This window comes from Squalius cephalus (genome assembly GCF_949319135.1).
Source record: "Squalius cephalus genome assembly, chromosome: 24".
In the NCBI taxonomy this organism is placed as follows: domain Eukaryota; kingdom Metazoa; phylum Chordata; class Actinopteri; order Cypriniformes; family Leuciscidae; genus Squalius; species Squalius cephalus.
This window is the reverse complement of record NC_137145.1, coordinates 20,810,138-20,834,999: the sequence shown is the minus strand read 5'-3', so window position 1 is coordinate 20,834,999 and position 24,862 is coordinate 20,810,138. Positions and strand designations below refer to the sequence as shown.

General features: G+C 38.0%; 2 protein-coding genes across 4 annotated transcripts; one reads left to right on the top strand and one right to left on the bottom strand.

Annotated features, from left to right (window-relative positions):
* Positions 1–4,437: 4,437 nt before the first annotated feature.
* On the top strand, positions 4,438–9,638 carry snx24 (sorting nexin 24). The gene is made up of 7 exons (XM_079860430.1): positions 4,438–4,705; positions 5,032–5,115; positions 7,118–7,222; positions 7,322–7,416; positions 7,570–7,599; positions 7,855–7,919; positions 8,819–9,638. Exons 1-7 carry the CDS (start codon positions 4,637–4,639, stop codon positions 8,887–8,889), a joined length of 519 nt encoding a protein of 172 aa, XP_079716556.1. The 5' UTR covers positions 4,438–4,636; the 3' UTR covers positions 8,890–9,638.
* ggcx (gamma-glutamyl carboxylase) lies at positions 8,863–24,346 on the bottom strand. Of its 3 annotated transcripts, XM_079860425.1 has the most exons (16): positions 24,094–24,306; positions 23,198–23,407; positions 22,943–23,101; positions 18,615–18,780; positions 18,394–18,472; positions 18,178–18,284; positions 17,356–17,519; positions 16,975–17,276; positions 14,672–14,803; positions 14,204–14,355; positions 13,896–14,065; positions 13,668–13,798; positions 13,403–13,550; positions 12,120–12,324; positions 11,971–12,043; positions 8,863–10,952 (listed from the first exon to the last, which is right to left on the bottom strand). In XM_079860425.1, the coding sequence occupies exons 1-16, from the start codon at positions 24,122–24,124 to the stop codon at positions 10,857–10,859; spliced, it is 2,325 nt and encodes a 774-aa protein (XP_079716551.1). In that variant the 5' UTR covers positions 24,125–24,306; the 3' UTR covers positions 8,863–10,856. The 3 variants fall into 3 exon arrangements, with proteins under 3 accessions (XP_079716551.1, XP_079716552.1, XP_079716553.1); XM_079860426.1 differs by lacking the exon at positions 8,863–10,952 and having other exon boundaries at positions 11,854–12,043; positions 24,094–24,346; XM_079860427.1 differs by lacking the exon at positions 8,863–10,952 and having other exon boundaries at positions 11,854–12,043; positions 23,198–23,404.
* Between the last annotated feature and the right edge of the window lie 516 nt (positions 24,347–24,862).

The following is a 24,862-nucleotide window of genomic DNA, read 5'->3' as shown; positions in this document are numbered from 1 at the left end:
GTCACGACCTGTCAGGCCTAGGAGGAGGAGATGGTGGATATATCATAGCCATATAACTTTAATAAATAAACCAAAAACAAATTATACAATCCAAAATGGCAGGAGTAGACAAACATAACAGCTTTGGCTTAAACACAAAGATAATACTGGACAGTGAGTAGAACTAAACTGAGGGCTTAAAGGGTCACGACACCCCCCTCTTTCAGCTCAAGTCTAGCTCACAATCTTTTTGAAAAATGCAACTTGATTGGGCGTGGTGGCTGTGAGAAGAAGGGAGGGGAGAGGGTGTGGTATGGCACGGCAGGGGAGAGGGGAGAGGGGAGAGGGGAGGGGGGGGGGGGGGTGTCATCGACTGTCACTAAAAATCAGTGGTAAAACGTGAGGAAATGCTAGATTTGTTTATAGCTGGCAAAGTTGTAGTCTAATGAAATACACTCTGACACCTTATAATTGTATTTAAAACATATAAATGCACATGTATATGTATAATTATGTCATTATAAAATATATATTTGTTTATATACACACTATAAATGCAATAAATGCATATATTTGAAAAAAAAAAAAAAATCTCTTAAAAAAAAAAAAAACGTTCAGTAGGCTACATATCCTAGATCTACGCGCCCCCTAAACCCACATAATAAAGATGTACAGTGACATAGAAATTTGCCCAAATTAAGCATACATTCCATACAATTGAGGTATTATCGAAATATCTAAATTTTAATAACGAGTGATTATTTAACAGAAGGCAAGTAAAACGGTCAGGGTTACATTTTAGACACACACACACACACACACACACCTCTGAAGCGATAGAAAAGTCCTCGGGACCACATCACTCGCAAGACGAAACTTGCATTGGTGTACAAGGCCAAAGTCCACTAGCCTGACTACGTCAGACTTCTTACTTCCGCTCAACTTCATTTCGCTTCTGTAGTCAGTCTGAGACAGCGTAATAGCTTTCCGTTTTCCTCCGGCCTGAAAACAGCTGGGCCAATCAACGAACAGAGGGCGGGCTGAGAGCCGTGACGTAGACGCTGATTGTACCGTGGATGCATAGATTTTTACTTCACATAATCTGCAAAAGTCGCGCACAGCCATGTTCACTCCGGTATTTCGCTCGATGGTTTTGTTTTCGCATCATACATGTGTTTACAGTGGAAGTTAGATGCGGCTGAGCATGCGCATAACACACGCCATAACCAAACGTTATGTGATTGGCTTACGGGTAACCAATGATTTTAAACTTGAGACAAGCGCCCTCCCCCGCGAGAGAGAAAACACTTCTCTATTATGCCATTCCAGACTCTGTCTACGAAGCAAAGCGAAGTAGCAGAGTTTGGTATTACCAGGCTAAAAGTCCACCATTCTCCCGTTGAATGGTTGCTACACACACACATAGTTTAGATGTGTCCGTGGTTGATGGTCAACCAACCGCCCTCAGTCAGAGTCTAGCCCTGGCAGCATCGCGGGGAAAGATGCACTGGAACTTTTGCACCACGAAAACAAACGCGCGTCCCATCATTACCTCTCATCTACTACGCGATATCACAGTTTGACATGTCTGTCATTGGAAAGTTCCACGTGGTGTCATGAATAATTAAGAGAAAGTGTCTTCTCACTGGATAAAAAACTCAGTCTCATTAATAATTATGAGACACCTATGAGTCATCAAAGTACTATCGTGCTCTTCCACGTCATAGCCTGTGACGTGGACACAATGAAGATTTTAAACCCGGAACACGAAAATAGCGTATAAAAACTAAAATTTCACCATTTTCCCCCTACTATTAAATCTAACAGATGCTAACATTGTCTTCAATGGTGTTTAACACACATACCTCTGTTAAAATCTCAGAAATTTTGGTTCAGGGTGTCATGACCCTTTAAATACACAGGAGAAAACAAACTGAACAAGAAACAGGTGAACAAAGCAATCAATAACCATGCCAAACTAGGGCTGTGTTTGAAATCGCATTCACTATTCCCTACATTGGTCCACTAATATAGTTCACTTGAAAGAGTGAATGAAAACGAGTGAGTGAATTCGGACACTGAGAGCGCCGGAGGCGCTGGCGCTTTTGCATAGTTTGTGCTTGCTGTTTAATAATCATTTAAAACTTAGCAAACTGGCAGCTGCAAGATTTATCTTGAACTCTGTCATGGAAACTATGTATAAACCTTAATTAAACAATTTAATAATGGATTAAAAAGGAATTCATACCTGTATGATATTACGCTGGAGCAGCGGTTTGGAAAATGGATGGATGGATGATTCAGCTGCGGGCGACATCTTCTGGTCAGATACAGGAAATTACCATTTTCACATTTCCGGGTTTCTCAGAAGCGGAAGTCGTCATAGTTTGGTACAATTCTATAGGGGTGAATGAGAGAATACATTAAATATATTTTTTTGTGTTCTCATTTGCTCAAATAGCAAAAGAAAAACTCCACAATAGTGTTTTCACAACTTTAAAAAGAGGACAAAAACAAATAGAGAGACACTGATAATAACGGCAGTCAGAAGAGAAAAAAGATGTTAACTTTTACCTTCCCTCCCACAGCAGCTGTTTTAGAAACACCCTCACAGCAGCGTCAACTAGTTTTTAGTAATTTGATTAAAAGGTAATATAATACAAAGTATAGTGTTATAAATGTACATACATTTAATATATATATACATATATATATAAATCTTTGCAAGATTTACGCTGTTTATGACCGCAAAAACTTGTGAAAAACATCACAGTCTGTGAAAAGGGTCCATTCATTCGATGCGCAACTTTCACAGTGCATGATGGGTATTTTCTAGCCGTTGAGTGTACACCTTGTTTTATACAGTCTATGGTGTACTGTTCACTAAGGCTGCATCCGAAATCTCATACTTCCCTATACTAGGGGCGAAAAACAGTATGTGACAAAAGAAGTATGTCTGAATTCACTGTACTCATAAAAGAGTAGGCAAAAAGTACACGGGTGACGTACTACTTCCAGCGATATTCTGAAGTGTGCATATGGACACTTTAGGCTGGATCCCAAATGGCACACTTCATGTGGACTCGTGGTCTCGTGGCCTTAAATTGCGCGCACTCGCCAAGTGTACGAGTCCGTCCCATTCAGCATTTCAGCGTTCAGAAGTGTGCTCGCGAGCGCCGCCTTTGTGCTCTCGATGCGGACTTCGGCGAAGCCTGCACTTTCGCACCCTCCACACGAGTTACCTACCCAGGAATCATTGCGAACGCCCAATCAGATAAATGAGGGGAGGAGTATTGTGGCTGTTTGACTTTCGGTGGCATGATGTCATCAAGCCTGTCTCAAAATACACTCCCGCGTGGACTCGAGGCCAGCGACCCTTAGGTCTGCACTTACTGACGTCACCAAGTGTGAACTCGAAAGAGGTCCACAAGGCTGGAGTGTGCCATTTGGGATCCAGCCATTCTATCCCATGAGGCCACAGGAGAGGGTTTGTAAATGGAGGTGAAGCGACGCAACTAACGCTGGTAGGTCACATGGTAACGGCAAACTCCTCCCCTCATTTATCTGATTGGGCGTTCGCAACATCGCAACAATGATTCCTGGGTAGGTAACTGGTGTGGAGGGTGCGAAAGTGCGGGCTTCGGCGAAGTCCGCATCGAGGGCACAAAGGTGGACACTTCTGAGCGCTGAAATGCAGAATGGGACACCCTACGGACTCATACACTTGGTGAGCATGCGTAATTAAGGCCACGAGACCACAAGTCCACATGAAGTGTGCCATTACATCTATTCTACACACATTCATACAATATAGAACATACTTATTTAGTATTCAAAATAAGTACCTACTCAAGAGAGTATCCGATTTCGGATTCAGCCCAGCGTACATCGGTTGTACACTCGTTAGTGCAGTGCATTGTGGGATTGAATGAGTGTACTTGATAACGTCCACTATGGTGGTTTCAGACACTACTTCAAATGGCTGTCCCTTCAAATAGTGCCCTATTCAAAGGTACAGGGGTACGGTTTCAGACAAAGCCCATGACAAAACTAGGGCATAATCAGTAGCTAGGAAACAGAAAGAGCACAGGAAGCAGAAAAGCAGATGAACAGTCCACAGAACAGAACGGAAACCTGAATACATAAATACATAATTTAGGTCCTTTTGATAATTTGTCTTACAGTAACTTTGGTAACCGAGCTGAATGGATGATGTTGACAGTTGATAGTCAAGTCATATTTAATTGAAACTACAAAATTAGATATATAACCTGAATCCTCAAATGCATTTATTACAATACACAGGCTACATCTAACAGCAGCAACCGTCTTCCTCATTTAAGGTACAGATATCCCAACTAGCTGCCTTATCCCACCTTTTTGCAGTTTCCGACTGGAAAACGCGCGCGCTCATCGCTGCAGTGTTATTAATGCTGATGTATTCTCTGTCAGCACGACAGGTGGCGGCATTACATCTGCAGACCGACCGCTGAACCTCCTGCATGCGATGGAGAAGAAGTGCGTGGAATATTTTCAATTCATGTCAGGCGTCCAGTGAGCTCGACAACCAGTAAAATTACTCTGAAGGGCCCACCAAGGTCTCTCGCAATTACTTGATCTGGTGTGCCACATAATTGCTGATATATCTCGCTGGATCATGCATCCTTTAGAAGTGTCAATCCCGTCTTTTCGGTCGGAGGGCAGTAACATGGAGAAGGGCTACACGGTGAGTTCAGGCTACTTTCAAGACCAGCCAGCTGGCGTAAACACGCTTTCATCCCAATTTACGTTAATAAACGTTACACTTGACCTCAGTGAATAATGAGAAATGTCGATTTAAGACGTAGACTCTTTGGCGCTGACTACTTTGAGCAGGTTTGGGCGCGTTTGAACACTCCAACCGCTCCTATGATGTCTGCAAATGATGTCTAGGTTTTGATATAGCCTGTATTTAAAGTGAATTCATCCTGCTATTTATGAGCCATTTCAGCTCACTCAACTAGACTGTATTATATTCGAAGGAAATGATAGAAAAGCGCTTTGTCTCGCCAGGTTTTTAAGATCGAGGTGCTCATGTGTGGTCGACAGCACACTGTTGAGAAACGCTACAGTGAGTTTCACGCCCTGCATAAAATGGTAAGCTCGCATAAAACTGCTAACAATATTCTTTATCACTCTGCAGTAAAATTTTTAATGGTGGATACGTAATGTATTTGGTGGTAAAAACAAAACAAAACGTGGATCCGAAGAAATGAATTGATGACAATTTAATTTTTGACTCACTTGTAAGTTGCGTTGGATAAAAGCATCTGCTAGATGCATCAATGTAAGTGTAATTATTATTAATTTGTCTGTATACTTTTAATAAATTCGTAACACTTTAATTAATTAACATTAGTTAATGTATCATGAACATGAATTACCAGAGAACAATTGTATATCTATTAGGGCTGTCAAACGATTAATCGCATCCAAAATAAAAGTTTATGTTTACATAATTTATGTCTGTGTACGGAGTATAATTATTTTCTATATATAAATACACACACATGCATATATATATTTAAGAAAATGTGTTATTTATATATAAAATATTTATATATAATAGAAATTATATATAATATAAATATATATACACAGTATATACATGCAAATATTTCTTAAATATATACATGCATGTGTGCGTATACACCGTACACACACATGTATTATGTAAAAACAAGCTTTTATTTTGGATGCGATTAATCGCGATTAATCGTTTAACAGCCCTATTATCTATGAATTAAAGTCTGCATGAAAATAAATAGCCTAATTACATTGGGGAAAACATGAATAAAAAATACACAGAAGAAATCTTTTAATAAACTCTCATAAGGCTAAACAAATCTAGTAGTTTAGATATTGCGTATAAGTCTGGGGATGAAATTAGAGAATTGAATTCAAGGCACAAAGGAGAAAAAAGGCCCGTTCACACCAAGCACGATAACTATAAAGATAACGATAAAGATAACTATATATGCGTCCACACCAACGTCCGATAACGGTCTTTTTATTCTAAGCACGCGCGCGCCCGGATGATCCAGATCCATTTTAAATGCGCGAGACCTTTAAATTAGAATGGATTCTGATTGGCTGTCAGTGTTTTATCGTTCGACAGCTGGAAAAAAATCGTTCTGAAAGTGATCCCAACGATATCGTTCCTCATATCTTTATCGTTATAGTTGTGGTGTGAACTCTGTTATTCTTTAATATGGAGAACGATTTTTAGAATTATATCTTTATCGTTATCTTTATAGTTATCGTCATTGGTGTGAACGGGCCTTAAGACTCTTTTTTTTTTTTTTGTGAATGAAACATTTTGCATGCAATATAAAGAAATTGGCAACATATTCAGGGTTATCATGATAAAAAGTAATTTCTTTGATAACAAATGAGTGATTATCTTATATAGGACTAAAATGAAAGAGTTTAAATCAAACCAGAACTTATTTGTGATGTTACAATCAAAGAATAAATAGCCAGCTGTTTCTTCTAATACACAGCAGAATGAGCATGTCTCATCAACCTCAGAATATCTTTAGAAATAGAATGAACAGGATCATTTTTATTTTTAATGAAAAAATAGGCTTCCTTAACCTTATTAGACATCTCCTAAATTATATGCTGTAAAATGTTTGTTCATTGTTAATTCTTGAAATCAAATGCATTCTTTCTGCACACAATTGTACCACGGTGATTCCAAAGAGCCAATAATAATATACTATTATTATTAATAATAATAAATAACAGCATGTACATGTGAAAAAGCAGTGTTGCTGAAATAGTTCATTGGAAAACATCTGCAAGTTTTCAGCAGAATTTCTCAGATCAGCACTTATTTGCTGTATGTGGTCAGAAATAATGTTGAGTATTTATTGTGTGCTACTATAGTACATCAAGACAGTATGATTGTGTTCATTGAGGAAAGAGGATATTTGACATCGAGTGTCAGATGAAGTGGAATTTTACGCAATTTACACTTTTGGCAAAATGCAGAAATTCCACTTGAAAAACATTCCTGCCCTGCGTGTAAACTCTAGAGACTCCTTCTGGACAGTGTCTAACATGTTTGTTTTTTTCCCTAACTACTATTTAATAGCTTAAAAAGAGCATTAAACCTCCAGAAATCCCTTCGAAGCATGTGAGGAACTGGGTGCCTAAGGTTCTCGAGCAGAGGAGACTGGGACTAGAGCTCTACCTCCAGGTATTGATCCGTTTGCTGAACAAATTAAATCACACAGTGACAAACAGCTCCTTTCCCGTATTCTGGAATAACCATTTGATTTTGTGTGTGTGTGTGTAGACTATAATCATGGAAAATGAGGTTCTTCCAAAGATATTCTTGGATTTCCTCAATATCCGCCATTTCCCGTCACTGCCAAAAACTGAGAGTTGTGGGTAAGGCTTTATAGTGTGTAATTTTGTCTGAAGTAAAGGCCTTAGAAAGCAGACCTTTGGACAAACAAAGACTTTTCAATATAGTAATTACAAAAAAAGATCCTTGTACAATGTCCGTGTGTGTTAAAGTGACTGTCTTTTTTTTCTGTTTAGATCATTTGAAACGGAATCTGAGGAATCAAGGTATGCAATATTTACATCTGAAAGAAGCACAGAATGTAAAAATCCAACCTTTCAGAGCCATTTTGATGTGTGACGTGCTGTTATAAAAGCGTTTTTGAGAAGTTATTGCGCTGGCTGTGAAATGACACAACCATGTGATGCATTTCTCTGTCCGCTTTGTTTTTAACACTGTCATCAGAAACCGAACTAGATTGTGAGTCATTCTGTTCTCTCCCTCTCTCTCGATCTCTGACCTTTTCTCTACAAACACTGCAGTAAACTGACACATCAGCCAGCACTTCTCTTCCTGAGGGATCCCTATCTGCTGCCTGTCACCAACGGTACATGTCTATCCTTCAGCTTTCGTTTTTTTTTTAAGGGGCAGAAGAATGCATGTGCATTCATTCAGCTCTTTGGAAGTGACAGATAAAAATTATATTATTAAACATATAGCAAAAGATATTATAAATAGATAGATATAAAAATAAATACAAAAATGATATAACATTAAATTAAGTATATAGTATAGATAAATATTAAATATATGTTCATCAAGGCTGCATTTATATGATCAAAATACAGGATTATGAAATATTATTACAATTTTTAATAACTTATCTATTATATTTTAAAAATGTAACTTATTCATGTGATCAAAGCTGTGTTTTCAGCATCATTACTCCAGTCTTCAGTGCCACATGATCCTTCAGAAATCAGTGTAATACGATGTTTTGATGCTAAAGAAACGTTTCTTGTTACTATCAATGTTGAAAACAGTTGTGCTGCTTCATATATTGGTGGAAACCTTGATATATTTTTTCTGGATTATTTGAACAAAGTTCAGAAGAACCGCATTTAAAAAAAAAAATAGAAATCTTTTGTTACATAAACGTCTTCACTGTCACTTCTGATCAATTTAATGCATCCTTGCTGAATAGAAGCATTCGTTTCTGTAGTGTATATATGCATGTAAGCTTGAGCATTTATTTGTGAATCAGTCAGACAACTCCCGTCCTCACTGAACTGACTCATTCGCTCACTTAACCACAGGATTATATCTGAACTGCGCTGAGACTTCAGTCAGTCTAATTACTGTTCATTTGTTACCGTGTAGTTAAAGTTTCAGAGTCTTGTTGCAATAAATATACATCCTGCAAAAAACAAAACAATCCTCTATTTAACACTGCATATGTATTATTTTACATATACATTCAATGAATGCTTTTCAATTGTTTTGCAGATACGTTTTCAAATATGGTTATCGAAGGTGTGTTACGTGGAATATTTTATCCAGACTTCCAGCCAAGGTAGATCTCAGCACTACGGACGACATCACATCAAGTTGACGGATAAAAAGGGATTCATATTACCAACACTAAACCACGCAACACCAGTTTAACAGACTCACTCATTACAGCCTTGAAGAGTGTGGTTTGGTTTCAACACTCCATTGTTTGTTTTTGTGTTCTGCAAATGCAGCAATTGATATTTAGTTTTAGTGAACATTCATATCGACTGCCGAATCAAGGTTTCATTTAATATGAGAAGTACCTCTGCAAGTATTTGCACATCTCTCCTCGTGTCATATATGAGGTCAGACGGATTTTCTCATCCACTGACTGCATGTTTCTCTAGATGAGGTGACTTATCAAATAAGGAAGTTGTTGGAAGAGCCTTGAACCTTTTCATTTGTTATTGAATTGTATGGACGTTATTTACTTTGTTTGGTTTTGATGTGGCAATTTTTGATTAACAGCCTTGGCTTATAATTAGCAAAAAGGGAAGTAATGGGTGGACCAAGCCAGTGTATATATAGATGTGTTGGACTTGACCGATTGGTTCGACATCAAAGTACAGCGAGAGCATACAGAGACGTCTTCTCTCTAATCGCGGTGTTTTGATGTCATCGGTCTGTCGAACACACCTAATATCTTATATCATGTTACTGCCCAAAACTGTGAAAAAGAGTTGTCAAGACAAAAACTTAAGTTACCATGCAAGTTAGCTTTGCTAACCTGGAGCCATGTAAATCCTTTTCAGTGGGTTAACCTCTTTGTAAACGCAGTTTAGTCTGGACCAATGGTAGTCTAATATTTTTTGGAACTTCACTGTGTAAAAAAAACGCATGTGAACTAAAGCTTTAAAAGCTTACACACTACTGACGGAAGTAGTATTGGTGATGTCCATTCGGTTTGAGTGGTTATATGAGTCATAGCTGTTTAAATGTTATAAAGATGACAACGATAAGAATGGATTTATGTACCATTTCAAGCAGTTTTACAGAACTTAAGTGTTTGTTTTCATTTAGATGTCTTAATTCTGTGTGTGGACGATGTGCCATTCCATTATGTGTGTATTTGTTGACATTTTGGATTGTCTCTTGCACTTTAACAAGGGTGAAAAGATCAGTTGTAACTGAATATCATTTTAAAACTGATAGCAATAAAACAGAACACATTTATTCATTAACTAAATACTTTGTCACCACTCAAGCATGTTATAATGACACACTGGGTAGTATTGCACTTTTTTTTATTAAAAGACTGACACATACAGATAAATTCCAATCTGGACAGCTTTCTTGCATTCTAAATCCCACAATCCCAGTGTGCATATAAAGAAGGTTGAGTTCATGTTATTTTAGGCCACCCAGGCGTTTAATAACAGCATTTAGCATAATGAAACTTATGCATCAAAGATAATTCAGTACCCGTCCATGTTTGGCACTTTCTACAGCCAAGATTTGTCGAATTCTAGAAACGAAAATCGTTTCTAAATGCATTTGATGTAATGTATGCATAAATCCTGTGATGAGACGAAACATAGCAGGATCCCTTAAGCACAAATGAGTGATTTGTAAGATAAAAGCTTTTATTTGGTTTAAAGGTTAAAAAAAAAAACTGCACTTCAAATATTCTCACAAAAGGCCAAGTTTCATTTAGATTTATTTTAATACTGAAAAAGTAATAGTAAATTAATAGCTTTTAAACTTGCAAGTTTTTTCTGACTACTCTCTCAAAAAAAAAGAGTAAATCTTAGTGTCATCATTACTTACATTTCAGTAACCAGTAAAAGGGAATGAAAAATTAGTTAATCTAAAGATTATAAATTCTGTCCATCATTGTTCCAAACCTGTATGACATCCATGGGACACAAAAAGAGAAATTTTTAAGAATGTTCCAGCTGCTTTTCTTTCTCTCTCCATACAATGAAAATTGAATAAAGAAAGACATTGTCAAACTCCCAAAAAACTGAAAAATGTACTGTAAAATAGTCTTTTACCACTTGTGCGCTACAGTACATTCCAGGTCTTTTGAAGCCGTATGACAGGACCATGTTAAAGGAGAACTCCATTTTTTTGTACATTTGGAGTGCTGTCAGTACAGAGAACAACGACAAAAATCGGTGTTGCCTACACCGTGTTATCCTCTTTTTAAAATTTGCACCCTGTTGACTTCAATGGGGCAAGTACTAAACCTGCTTTTAGCCTCTTAACATCCTTGATGTGTCATTACAAGTGCACAGCCATGTGAGATTCCTTCAGAGTGAACACGGTGAATCTGACTGCAGTAGATGTGAAAGATATGAATCAAAATGTTATTTTAGCCAGCGCTCATACCTGTATTTACATCCTGTTTTCGGTCGAAGTCCAAAGTAATCGATTGTCGAGTTCATGCGTGTGATAACCTATGCACGTGAACTCGACAATCGACTACTGTGGACTTCGACCGAAAACAGGAAGAAAATACAGGTATGTGCGCTGGCTGAATTAACTTCATTTTTATTCATATCTTTCACATCTACTGCAGTCAGATTCACCCGCGTTCACTCTGAAAGGAATCACTCACATTGGCTGTGCACTTGTAATGACACATCAAGGATGTTAAGAGGCTAAAAGCAGGTTTAAAACTTGCCCCATTGAAGTCAACAGGGTGCAAATTTTAAAAAGAGGATAACACGGTGTAGGCAACACCGATTTTTGTAGTTGTTCTCTGTACTGACAGCACTCCAAATTTACAAAAAAATGAGCTCAATGTTAAAATTGACCGGAGTTCTCCTTTAAGAACAGGACAACATTTCAGGACTTATTCACAAAACTTAAAATCTAACATAGTTATACAGGTCTAGAATGACATGAGGGTGTGTAAAAGATTTACATTTTTGGGCTCAAGTGTATGATAAAAAAAAAAAACTGTAAACAATAACCTGATTTTGTTTTTGTTTTCACAATCGTGGAATGTTCCAAAAATACTGACCTACTAAAGCATATGTTGATTTTCTGCAGCTCAGTAACAGTCTGTTTTCTCACAGCTCTCCGTGGCCCACCTCGTCTTTAAGACGCTCGTCCTGATTGGTCTCGCTCTCAGGCTCCTTCAGGTTGGCGTAGGCCACCTCTCTTGTCAGTTGCTCTAGCGGTGGCAAACCTACAGCCAGGTTGCGCAAAGCGATGGCTGTCATCAGGAGCCTTAAGAGATGAACCAAAATAATTAATTTGTACTGTCACAAGACATTTAACATCTCCCTTTAATACCCCTACATACCCTCGTCTAATCGAGTAGTATTTCCTTGAGGCAAATCTCTCGAACCTCTCGACCACAGAAGCTTCCCGACGCCTTTTCACCTCCTGCATGCGCTTCTGTCGTTTGAGGAAGATTCGTACTACAGGGTCGATCACGCTGTTGTCCGAGTCCTGGTCGTCGAGACCGGTGATGAGCGGCTGCATCTCAGGAGGCAAAGGCTCGGTTTCTACAAACAGCAACAAGTTATGTGTGCTTCTTCAGCGTAGCTACACACACACAAAAAAAAAGAAGCTTCTTTCAGCCCCTTTGATGTTTAAAGATGTTATACTACAGGGAAATTTTGATCTAGACCAGTGTTGCTATTGTGACAATTCTTATGTTTATTATAAAATATGATTTATCTGTGCACAAAAAAGTGGGCATTCTGTGAGACAAACTGCATTAGGGTCAAAACACTGAATGTCCACGTATTCTTTAATCAAAGTAGCTTTAACATCTCTTCTCTGATGATGTGTTTACTGCCGCAAAGGCGGGACAGCCTGTCACTCACATGAGATAGTCCAATAGCAAACCACAACCAGCCAATCAATCCCAATGGACAAAATAAGGTCCGCTGGCCCTCCCTACATTTTTACTTGTTCGTGAAGCCGTTTCACTTGGATATGTGACACAATAGGGAAGTTTTATGCTGTCTTTAACTAAACTATTGAAAAATTGTTTTTGTTAATAATAAAAAAAAATATTAGATGGAAAAATGAAAATTAGAAACGTTGCCTTGGCAACTGACTGAAACAAGTTGATGTACTAAAATGACAAACTGGAAAATTTAATCTGAATAGAAATATAAAATAAAATAAAAAAACGAATAAAAATGGCAACAAAAATACTAAACCTAAATTACAATAAAAACTGAAAATATAAAAATAAAGGTAATTCACAATATTATATAGTATATAAATAAAACTAGACTAAAAAAACACTGAAGTCTATTTACAAAACGAAAGCTCTGTTCATATTGTAAATAAAGATGTTCTTGGTTTTGTTACTATTTGTTTTGTGGCTTGCTTGCTTTTTTTTTTTTTACATTGAATTAATTTGAATTCACATTGTTTGTGTGAACACAGTGTGCAATGTTGAATTGGAAAATAAATATGTACAAATCAAAGTAAATATGTTAAAGAGAATAATTCAACTATTTGATCATGTGAAAATGATTGGTAAACAACAAAGAATTCATGTAATCTGAAGGAATTTGTAGTAGTTTTGAAATCAAAGTTTTCCCATGTAACCGAAAAGTGACTTACCTGTTCCATTGCGCACTTTCTCCTGAAGTTCAGAAAGCTTGGTGAAGTTCTTCTGAAGCTCCGCCTCAGTAGTATTTACATAAATGTACATGTAACAGGATGGCCCTTCTGACACAGTGTACACCTTATGGTACGCGCCAGCTGGAATCTAAATACACAATAATGAAATGTATCAACGTAGATACAAACATGAATAATAGTAAGAGTTTAAAATGTTACACTGGAACAAATCAGAGTTTCATAATAGAGGATAGGAAAATTGTACCTGCATCTTTTCTCCTGGTTGTAAACTGTAGTTCTTCTTTTCGTCCACTATTTCAACTTTCACTAGACCCTCCAGGACCTGAACACTGGTGTTCCCAAGATCCTCACTCACAAAGTTTTCAAGAAAAAGGCCTGTGGATGTCACATTAATAATAACTGAGCACCTGTGTGTGCAAATTAACCAAAAGTATTCCAGTAAAAAAAAAAAACTCAGTTAGGAGATACATACCTGGGAAGTCAGCAATGAATACCACCTCAGTCTGGTTGTCCAAAGACCCCTCAATCTCCTCAAATTTGGTTCTCCATGGTGATAAGTCAACGAGAAGTGGCATGAGCCATGGATTGGGGCGGAATGGCGACCAATCGGCTTTTACGATGTCAATGCGTGGGTCAAAAATCCTATTGGATAGAAGCAGAACCATATTGAAATAAAGGCTTTTTAACTTTGATGTCAGAAGCATTGGACTATCATTTTGTCTGTATGAATCAAAGAACATCTAGCAGTGTAAATTGAACACACAATAAACACGACTAAACCTCTGTTGGAAACGGTCATTGATGGACACCCAAATGTCAAAGTAGATCTCTGGGTCTGAGATATTGAAGCGTGGCAAATTTTCACTGAGGCAAGTCGCGTACTGCTTCAACATGTCTCCATGGTCTTTCCATCTCCGGCTCTGAGTGAAAACCTGCACCATATCGGAATAACATGAGAAGATAAGCGTATAAAAGCATAACAATGTAGTGGTGCAATTTAAATGACTCCAGTTGTTAAAATAAGGAATATTGTGGGCTAAAAACAAGTCAAGCTCTATTGATGGTATCTGTAGCATGTTGTCGATTATCACAGGAAATGAATTTAGAATCACTTTTCTTTCCATTTACTTGCATTGCAAGCTAATGAAAAATGTAAAAATTTCCACTAACGGGTATGTTTTGAAATTATTGCGAATAGAGCTTAAACTGTTTAACCTGGAACATTCCTGTAAAATAGTTTTGACTCACTCCAGGGTTCAGATATCCAACCTCGCCTGTTACGCCATCTCTGTAGGTGATCTTGACATGCTGATGTGAGCGAGAGTGAACCATCATGTCCCACGAGTAGCCATACAGTCCATTTGTCCAGTTATTATAGCCCTGTATGGCCCAGAGATTAAATGTTTAACATTTGACAAAATCTTATATTTTTTCTATATTTATAATTCTTATACAGGGCTTGACATTAAAACACACCAAATGCAGGTGGATTTCAGCAGTGGCGTGAAAACACACTCACTCCTACTAGCCACCTTGGCAGGTTGAATTGTAATATAATTTTTTTAAATTGTAGTCTTTTAAAAAGGCATCTGAAATATTAAACTAAGTTTAATGTAGTGTTGTCAAAAATATAATTTTTTTATACATATTGATACTGAAATATCTGAAATGCTTCTGATACTCTTTTTCCACAGAATATACTATACCAGTTGCTTTTTTTGCCTTCACACCCAAAGTGCGCTCACATAAAGCCGCCTCTTAGTACTAAATTGAGTTATTTTTCGCTGCGTATTGCGATTAAACAGTCAAATACACAAAATAATGTCAAAATGCCGGTCTTTACAAGTATTCACCTAAGCGGTTAGTTATGTTTTAAGAGAACGTAAACAGTTGAGAAAGAAAACGCATGTGAAACAGTATAATGGATCTGTGCATTAGGTCTTAAAGTGACAGCAGTGAAATTATGCTGATAATAGGGGTGTGACGAGATCTCCCGAGACTAAAATGTGACGAGATTTCTCGTTGAGTGAAAAGCTGTCTCGCTGTTTTTATAAAAATAAAAACCATTGTAAACTATTGTTTGCGGCTGCTCTGCTCATCATACACGAGTTGCACAGTTCACTGATCGCGTGACGATGGCAGAGGATACATTGCACAACAGAGCCAAAGATGTCTGATAAATGTCTTATCTTGTAGAATGTGTGCTCAGCACCGCTGCTTTACATAGTATGTGCGATCGCGAATTTTAAAGTGAAAGTAAAATGCGAGCTCCCTGATGATGCGCGCAAATTAGGCTGCATACATACAATAGTCTGTCTCCCAATATCAAATCTATCTCTGGACTGTGTAGATGTGGCTCTGGTCTCTGTTTGCACTTTGAATACAGAGAGAGTAGCCTATTGTAACGTCAATCATGTTTTTTTTTTGTGTGATTTATACTGTTTTTATTTCTATGTTCAACTTGTGGAAAGGAGTTCAATTAGCAGGTCACACACAGCCTTAATCAGTTCAATGTCCTGCTCATAATTCATGTACAGTAAGGTCTGAAGAGACTCATGTGAAATCATACAGGAGAAAAGCCAATCTCGAGAAAACCCAATCTCGTGTCTTGTCTAATAATAGTGAGCTGATAATATTAAAAATATCTAAATGGCAGTTTTTTCCCCATGGTATCGATGTCAAAATTGTGGCCACTGAAAATGTTTAGTGGCTAGTAACTTTGGAAGAACACTATCCACAGTGGCTGGTGAGCAAAAAAGTGAATGTCAAGCCTTTTTCTTGTATAATAATAATAATAATAATTTAAATAGAAAGTTAAATTATTGGTGTTTTAATCCGTCTCTTTTCTTCACTCTCAACCATTTCCTGATTTCTTTGAGGGGAGGGTCTATGGGCGGGTAAATGTATGGGTTTTTTCAAATCTTTTGATCTAATGAACAAAACATACGAACGCGTCCAGAGACGACGGAAAAACATACGGAGAGCAGCAGCTTTCCTTTCTGCTCTGACAGCCGCAAGACCAGCTAAACGCTGCGAGTGCGAGTTAGAAATCAGGAACGGTGAGAGAACATTGTGCTTGGTATGTTTTTCGTCTTCAAACCAAACTTGGGTCTTCAGCCGATAAAGTTTAAATCCCGTCTGGCTAGAGCGCTTCCCTTAATGTTTTCGCGTTAGGTCAGTAGGCATAGAGTAGGAAGTCTTTTGTGGCTGTTCGAACACATTCGACCACATGAGTGTTTACACTACGAAAACAATCCGGTCTGATGTGTTTTCGACTACCTCTGGAAGTGGTCAAACATGGACGAGCTCAAAATGTTTTAGACCACCTGTATTTAGCGTCGCCCACTTGTGAACCGATCGACCAAAACGCATCTTAATACCAGGTGTAAACAGGGCCTTTGAAGTGCGTGAGCAAGGCATGTGATTCCTCTTCCAAAGGTTTGTGCAGATATTTGCTTTTGTTCACTATCTGTGTTTACATTGATTGTGAAAGCGCAATGAACCTTCTAGATCAAACTGCATCTGAACAGCATAGTGCAGTTTAAAATCACCTGCGTGATGAAGTGCGAGTATGGCAAGAAGAGCTGCTCTGTGATGTAAAGGATGGTGAAGAAGGCTCTAAACTTGTGCTTGAAGCTCGGTGTGGTGGGTCTGGGAGCCGAGTGGGTCTCATCTTGTTCTCTAGGCACACTGGGTGGATTTGGGTACACGCAGGAGGAGCTGGGACTCGGGGCAGGAGAGATGAGGGGCAGCACAGGCCAGAGGAACTCTGGGAAACGTCCAAAAAAGCGTCTAGGCCAGTCAGGGTAGCAAAAGAGAGGGCTTGTGGCCAACATGGTGTAAGCAAACATTCCTGAGGATAAAAATAAAGATCATAAAGTTTTCAAAATCTCAAATCTTTTGAGTAAACTAGTTCTTTAGCGTAATTTTACCTATGCTAAAGAGCTGGGAATTCATGCAGTGGAAATAGCTGACAAAGAAGACGGCGACAGGACGTGTGGCATCGAAGAAAAGCAGATAGCCAGCTGTGAGGTCTAAGATCAGACCGCCGACATGGACCACCATCAGACTGACCAATTCAACAGGCAAGATCATTCTGAAACAGAGTGAGGGAGAGGGGAACAAAAAGACAAAATTAGGTCTGTCATCATCATGAATTTTCTGCTAATGATTAATTGTCTTACAAATAATAGCAATTATCAATTGAATGACGTCAGAACCTGGAAGACTATTTACCACAGGCTTTATTAAACTTCATTATAAAAACCCATGTGAAAATCTCGAAGGTACCAGTGGCGAATTAGTCTCCCGTGTTCTGACGTCATCCCTGCACCACTCTATAAATGCTTAAATTTCTCTTATTTGAATGTCAAAATGTCACTGAAATTTAATCTGACGATTTATCAATAATCGAATCGTTCAGACTGCAGGCAAAATTTGCCTAAATCCGATTTTTTCCGCTCATGTGTGACTTTGATGTGTAAATGCTGACTTCAGTAACCTCTGTGTTTACGTCTTGTTATTGTTTTTTTGCGCATAAAGGGTCAGTTCGGGACTGCGATCAGTTCGACCTCGAATCTGATATTGGACACATTTAAAAAAAAAAAAAGTGAACAGCCAAAAAAAAAAATCAGATCTGAGCAATAAATCAGAATTGAGCACTAAGGCTTGCAGTGTGAACATAGCCATTATACGAATTCTTTACAACAATGTGTCATGCTAAGGCGGATGTAAATGGAGGCTAATATACTCACTTGAAAGGGTCAAATAACCAATGGTGTGCCAAGTATTTCATTGAGTACCCTTCTACCCAATCAGCGTCTAGTTTCTTGACTCCAGCGATGAAGTACACTATGAAAATCTGTCAAAGGCAATGCACATTTACTATCTCATCATCACTTTGTCTATGCCGATAATGTCCTACAACACAGGGATGATATTTCAGGCCAAATCTAGATACATCAGCTGACCTGAGTTCTCAGCAAAGTGTAGTTCCACAGCGGTACATGGGCGTTCCTCTTCCTGGGGTTTCGGAGTCCATCTAATGACCTGCATTAAAACAAAGTTTTGCTTGTTTTATGTTAAAATTAATTACTCTATGGTTAATGTTTTGTTGTGTAATGCATATTTTTAAGTGCGAGCTAAGTGCCCAAAAGTTTTTGGGGCCACTGTACAGGAAGTGTAAGCTTACCAGTATCTGTTGGCGTCCATGAGCGTGAGCTGGAAGCCGATGAGTCCGTACAGATAAGAGTGATTGTTCCAGGTCGTTTTGTCCAGGAAGAAAACGTACCAGTAAGTAGATATAAACATCAGACAGGAAAAGCGATAAAAAAGGCCGAGCATGATACCAACAGCACCTGCAAAACACACAAGTGGATGATCAGTCTTGTGTCTTCTTAAAGAAGTGATGTCAAAATGACACAATGGGTTCTGGGAATAAAAATATCATTACATTTCTCCATTCTGGCTGATACCAATGCGTCAATCATTATTTTCAGCAATGGCTGATAACTGATAAATGGCCAATAATACAATTCCATATTATTTTGTCTAAATAAATTAAAAATAAAATACTAATGTTGAATGCTACAACAGAATTTAGGCATCAAAACATTACAATGTACAGTATGAAACATAGATATTAATTTCAAAGATTATATTTAACAGTGTTATTAAACTATTTCGAGTTATTTAATTTGTTTTTTATGATGTTTTTTAAAGATTAACTTTCAGTGTGTTAAATGACAGGAAAAGTAATCTAAATGTAAAACTCTCTTAATATCGGCCAAGAACCAGTATATTGTGAATGTTTTTTAATATTTAATAATTAATATATTTTAAAATTATAATTAATAATAATAATAATAATAATGAGTACTATATCAATTTTAATAATAAATATAATATATTTTTTTACAATTTATATATTTTTATACCATGGGCTGTTTAAATACTCGATTCTGATTGGCTGGAAGGTGTGCAGTAAAACCGTTTAATGCACAGGTAGTTCCCAGTCAGTTTGATTGCAATTCAAAATTAATCCGCTACATTGGTAACCATAGTAACACAGTTACACTTGCACGCAGAGTGAGAGACACATAATTATGAAAACGTTTATTTAGGTAGGCTAAATGGATGATTTTTGCATATCGTTTAATTTTCTCAATCATTTTGAAATTAAACCATTAAAGAATCATTAAGTTAGCTATATGCTTATAGCCTGGGTTTCCCCATACTGCCTTGAGCAGCGCGATTTTATTCACGCTGCAAGGTAGTCTGGACACCATGGACTAATTTTTCCCCTGAAATAGGGAACCAATCACAGAACGGGGAGGGAGCAGGAAGACGATGACGAAGTATATGCGACACACCGAAGCAGTTTGTTTATCTATGGATCCAACATGACAGACGTAAAAATATATGCATATTTTTAGGAACACATCTACAAAAATATGCCTGTATTTCAAGTTGATAAAATAATTTAAAATCCACATCAGTTTATTTGTGCCGACGCGCCACGCCCTCCCAGGATCTATAACGTTAACCTAGGCTACTTCCACTTTTAAAAAATGCATCACAACCGCGCGCGCGCGTTCTGCTTGCAGTCGTCGAGATAGATGCTGAGGAGTTGAAGAAAAGAATAGCTAGTGGAGATTGTAAAGTTGTCGACAATACGTCATCAAAAATCAAGTCTAGTGTGTGGGAGAAATTTGGAGTTATCTGAAGAAAATATTGTGAAAGGCTTTGCTGCAAACATTTTCGTGTTGGATAGCCGCAAATGTGGAACTTCATCCCTGAGGAAGCACGCAGATAACTGGTAACAAAGCCGTTCTATCGAACGGTATTTTTCATATTTAACACTGTTAAGTATGTGTGGTGTGCAGGGTGTGTTTGAACCCAAAATTGTCAGATGTAGGCTAGACGAAATTGTGTGGCATATAGTGGTGTAGCCGCGTCTGTTCGATTTGTGTGGTAACGTTAGCCATGTTCTTCATGTATCGGCCTTTTGACAGCTTCGGCTGAAGTTGTCCTTAATGGTCGTGTAATAACTTCTGTATGACCTGGCAATAAAAATGTTTGTAAGTGTGTCTATAATGTGATAGTCTAAACTGATTTTATTTCGGGTGCGGGTCGGGTGTCGGTTCTATTTTAAGCGGGTCGGTGCAGATTTTTATTAGTGCTGCTGTTGGAAAACGGGTCGGGTGCGGATTTACAAAATCGGACCCGTGCAGGACTCTCTGGTGTACACATAAATCTCTGACCCATCGTCGTCTTCTTCGTTGAATATCTGTCGCTCTACATACGTCATCTGGTATAATTTGAAATGATTGGCTATGAGCTACGTACAGGCGCATTTGATAGACATTCGTAGCGCCCAATAAACGGCTCTGGGCATTCGTAAACCACGCCTCAAATACGAGAAAATGTACATGTGGTTTCCAGACCACGTCTCAAAGAGAAAGTGGTCTGACGTTAGCCAGGCTAATATGCTTAAGCAACGAGGGGACTGTTGCTAGACTTTAAAGAGACGCACACAGGTAACTCGCGCACGCATCTCTCTCTCTCTCTCTCTCTCTGTTCCTTCTCCTTCAGTTCTCTGTCTCTCTCGTTTATTAATGAATTTAAATAAATGTGATAATTCATTAAAATAAAAGCAATCCAATGGCTCTACTTTATTTAAAGCGGACGGAGTGCTAGAACTAACGAGCCGTAACTTAAGAAAATAACCGTCATTTTTACACGTCTGTTAAAAAATTACACTGTAAACATCAGTTACAGCTTTAACTTGTTTTTAACTTGGCAAATAACCAAGGTATAAGCGGGATAATCCACGGCTAGCCATGCATTAAAGAATTTTAATGCACTTCGTAGAGGCAACCACCCTCCGCTTCGCGTCGGGTGGTTCTTCGCCTCTACGTCGTGCATTAAAATCCTTTAATGCATGGCTAGCCGTGGATTATCCCTTACATAATGACATAAAAAGTAATCTAAATTTAAAAATAGAGATGTACAAACAAATATTGAGTGACAGAAATAAATTTAAAAACTCTCTTAAAGGAGACATATCATGCTTTTAAATCGTTCCTTTTTACATATAATTCATACATTTGTAGTCTATATAAAGCGGAACTGCAATGCTTGGGTCTGAATTCCTCATTATTATAGCTCCACAGGACCCTTTTCTACCCCTTTTCTGATGTGCGTCTGAGAGCAACTCGTTTTGGTGCGGTCTCTTTAAATACAATTGAGGCACTTCATACCCCGCCCCCTCTCCAGGATGCAGAGGTGACACTCGGTTCAACTCCACCCCGTTCGGCCATTTTTGTAGTTTGATAGCAGAGATACGATTATCTAGCGGCACAGAAACTTTTTATTCACACGTTATTAACAAAATGTCAACAACGGAAGACTTGTCCAGCCAGCCTTACATGTTCGAGCCAGAGTCGGAGCCGGAGCGAGATGAAAATGAAGACGACAAACCTGCAGAACAACGTCTTCATATGGATGTATCGCAATGGTGTGTTACTGTATTTACACATGAAACTTTGGTCTTCCGACCTTTTACCGCCGTCTCGATTTATTTTGATTAATATGTGCGAGGGAGAGAGAGCAAGACAGCGTCTAGTTTGGAGACGGTGAAGTCTTGTTTACACTTTCGCCTGGCTCCGAAGAGAGTGAGAGTGCGTGCGCGTGACCGGGTCTCTCTCTCTGCTCGTTCTTTCAGTTAAACATGCGTCCTGTCACAAGCGCGGCAGTTCATCTACATTAGACGGTGTAATGAAGCGTGTGGGTTACTACATCCAACAACCGAACATTTTAACTTACCCTCTCGTAACTTCTGCATCTTTTAGCTTGGACTACAAAATTGCAGCGAGAAATAAAAATGGCGGATTGCTCGAAGTGTTGGGCTGGAAGTCAATGTCCTTATTTGGCAGTTCCGCTGCAAAAACTGTGACGTAATAGTTCACAAAACGTCATAGATAACAGAAAAATCTGAACAGGTTGAAAAATAAGGCCAAAACAGAATATAAAGATATCAACGAAGCACCTGAAGAGAATAATTTAAACTTTTCTGTACTTCTAAACACTCCAAATATACAACAAAATGCATTTAAGGGCTAAAAAAGTGGATTTAGCATGATATGTCCCCTTTAATACTGGCCAATAACCAGTATAGTGAATCCCTACATAAAATATTTTATAATTCATATATTTTAATAATAATAACTGTATACATTTTAACAATATAAATATAATGAATATATTTAATATTTATAAAACTCGTTTCTTAATTATAATTAATACAAGGCCATATTTTTATATTGTATAATTGTTTTTTTAATATTTTAAGACTCAAAGCAATACATCTCATAGCAGGTTGGTTTGTCACTTTACTAAAGAATTTATAGAAATGCCTATGGAGAAAATGAAAGGTGAAAAAATGGTTCCAGAAGCAAGGCCACAGGAAAAGTGGGCAGTCACCGTTGAATTTCATAAAGAGTTTTGCGAGGAACTCACCAAGGAGCATAACAAAATACACAAAGAACATCCAGTCCATGGGAAGGGGCTTCAGGAAGTTGAAGAGAGGGAAGCGGCACACCGGTGCCCCGTCTAAATACTTATAGTCCAGATGACTCAGGCCTCGCTCCTGGGTGATGTCCAGCGCCATCAGCATACCTGAGGAAACACAGCACACATCAACACCTGCACCACAATAAATCGCAATTATGGATGCTGTAAAATCACATACTTCATGCACAAATGAAGACTCACCGAATAAGAAACGGAAAATGCCCAATGAGGCCGGGTCAGTGGGGCGATTGAGGAGACACACCAGCCGATGCCATGATGACACGTCTTCTTTCTCAAAGCCAAAGAGACGCTTCATGGTGCTGGTCTGCTCTGACGGGGGCGAAGTTGCCTGTTCCTTCTCCTCACTGCTCTTTTTCTTCGCTTTGGAGGGTTCAACGTATCGAGCACCTGCTAAAGTGACAAAGGGAATCTCAATAATATCTCTGTTGTTTCTCCTAATCAGCGATGATATTAAACTGAGAGTGAATGGAGATTTAGCATTTTTATTCAGCCAGTATCTCAGAGAAAAATAAATACATTATTATACATCACACCTACAGTTTTAGAAGAGATCTCAAAAACATCTCAAAGTTGCCATTTTACCAAAGTTTTCAATGACAAGTCAGATATGTCAGTACGATTTCTGTATGAACTCAAATATGTTGATTTTATATTAAACAACCTGAGAAAGATATGCTGTCCAAATACATTTTTCAGCTTTGTACACAAATATTTATATTAACGTGTGTCTATCAGTCTAACAGAAAGAATTTTAGGAGAAACATCCGAGACAAAGTTAACTGAATAAATCTAAACCGAGAACTCATAAGCAATAAATAAGCAACCTCTGAGGAATACATTTTCTCATTAGTACACTTCATAGTATACTACAAAACAGTACTTGCATTGTACTCAACCTAGAAAGATAAATCAAATTATATCTACATTTTCACTTTTAATGCACTTAATCAGACGATACGTACACCTTATATAATGAGATGTATACTAAAGCTAATGTTATGCAAAGTTATCTGATATAGTATTATATCCATATCAATCTCTTTACGCCACTTTTACTGTAGTAATACAGTATTTACCTGCTGTCGCGTCACTCGCCCCTGGCTCCATGTTGCAGGTTATGAAACCAGTCTGCACTGAACGTTACAAAAGGTCTGTCAGTCTTGAACCGCCCGAAATTCTTTCACACCCGATACATGGGTAGACTTCCACACACCAGGGTGAGGTACGTGTCAAACAGACACACAGCACCCTGAAAGCTTGCTATCCGTAGAAAGGTAGGCGACTGCGTAGATATCTCGACGCTCATTGGCTGGTTCCGTCCTAAGTCCCGCCCATCAAAGGGGGAAGTGGAAACGAGGTCTAGTGGTCAAAACCTCTCAGTGGTTGTGGTGTGTTGGTGGGATTTTCATTTTTCACATATCTCAGCTGAATACCAATCATTCTTGTTTTGAATTAAACTGGGAAGTAATGTTCCTGCAAATGTCTTAAAATATAGAAAAACCTCACTGTTTTAAAGTTTACGTAAGGTTTAATTAGTTAAGATTAGTTAACTAAAGTAGTTAACATGAACAAAGAATGAACGATACTTACATTTTCAATTTCAACATTTACTAATACATTTTTTTTGAATAAAATATAATAAAATTGTGTCTGTTAACATTAGTTAATGAAATGTTAAGTAACGAGCAAAAAGTTACTGTATTTTTAACAAACATTAACAAAGATAGATAAATGTTATGTAAAAATATTAACAAAGATAGATAAATGTAATGTAAAAATATATTGCTTATAGTTTGTTCATGTTAGTTTATACATTAACTAATAATGTCATCAAATGAGACGTGT

Bases quoted from the DNA above. Each gene is read 5' to 3' on its own strand.
- ggcx (XM_079860425.1), bottom strand. From the start codon at position 24,124: ATGGAGCCAGGGGCGAGTGACGCGACAGCAG. The intron at 18,285-18,393 runs GTCAGCTGATGT...TGCCTTTGACAG, and splicing joins ACACTTTGCTGAGAACTCAG to ATTTTCATAGTGTACTTCAT. The intron at 14,066-14,203 runs GTTTAGTCGTGT...TCTATCCAATAG, and splicing joins AATGACCGTTTCCAACAGAG to GATTTTTGACCCACGCATTG.
- snx24 (XM_079860430.1), top strand. From the start codon at position 4,637: ATGCATCCTTTAGAAGTGTCAATCCCGTCTTTTCGGTCGGAGGGCAGT. The intron at 7,223-7,321 runs GTATTGATCCGT...GTGTGTGTGTAG, and splicing joins GACTAGAGCTCTACCTCCAG to ACTATAATCATGGAAAATGA. The intron at 7,920-8,818 runs GTACATGTCTAT...ATTGTTTTGCAG, and splicing joins TCTGCTGCCTGTCACCAACG to ATACGTTTTCAAATATGGTT.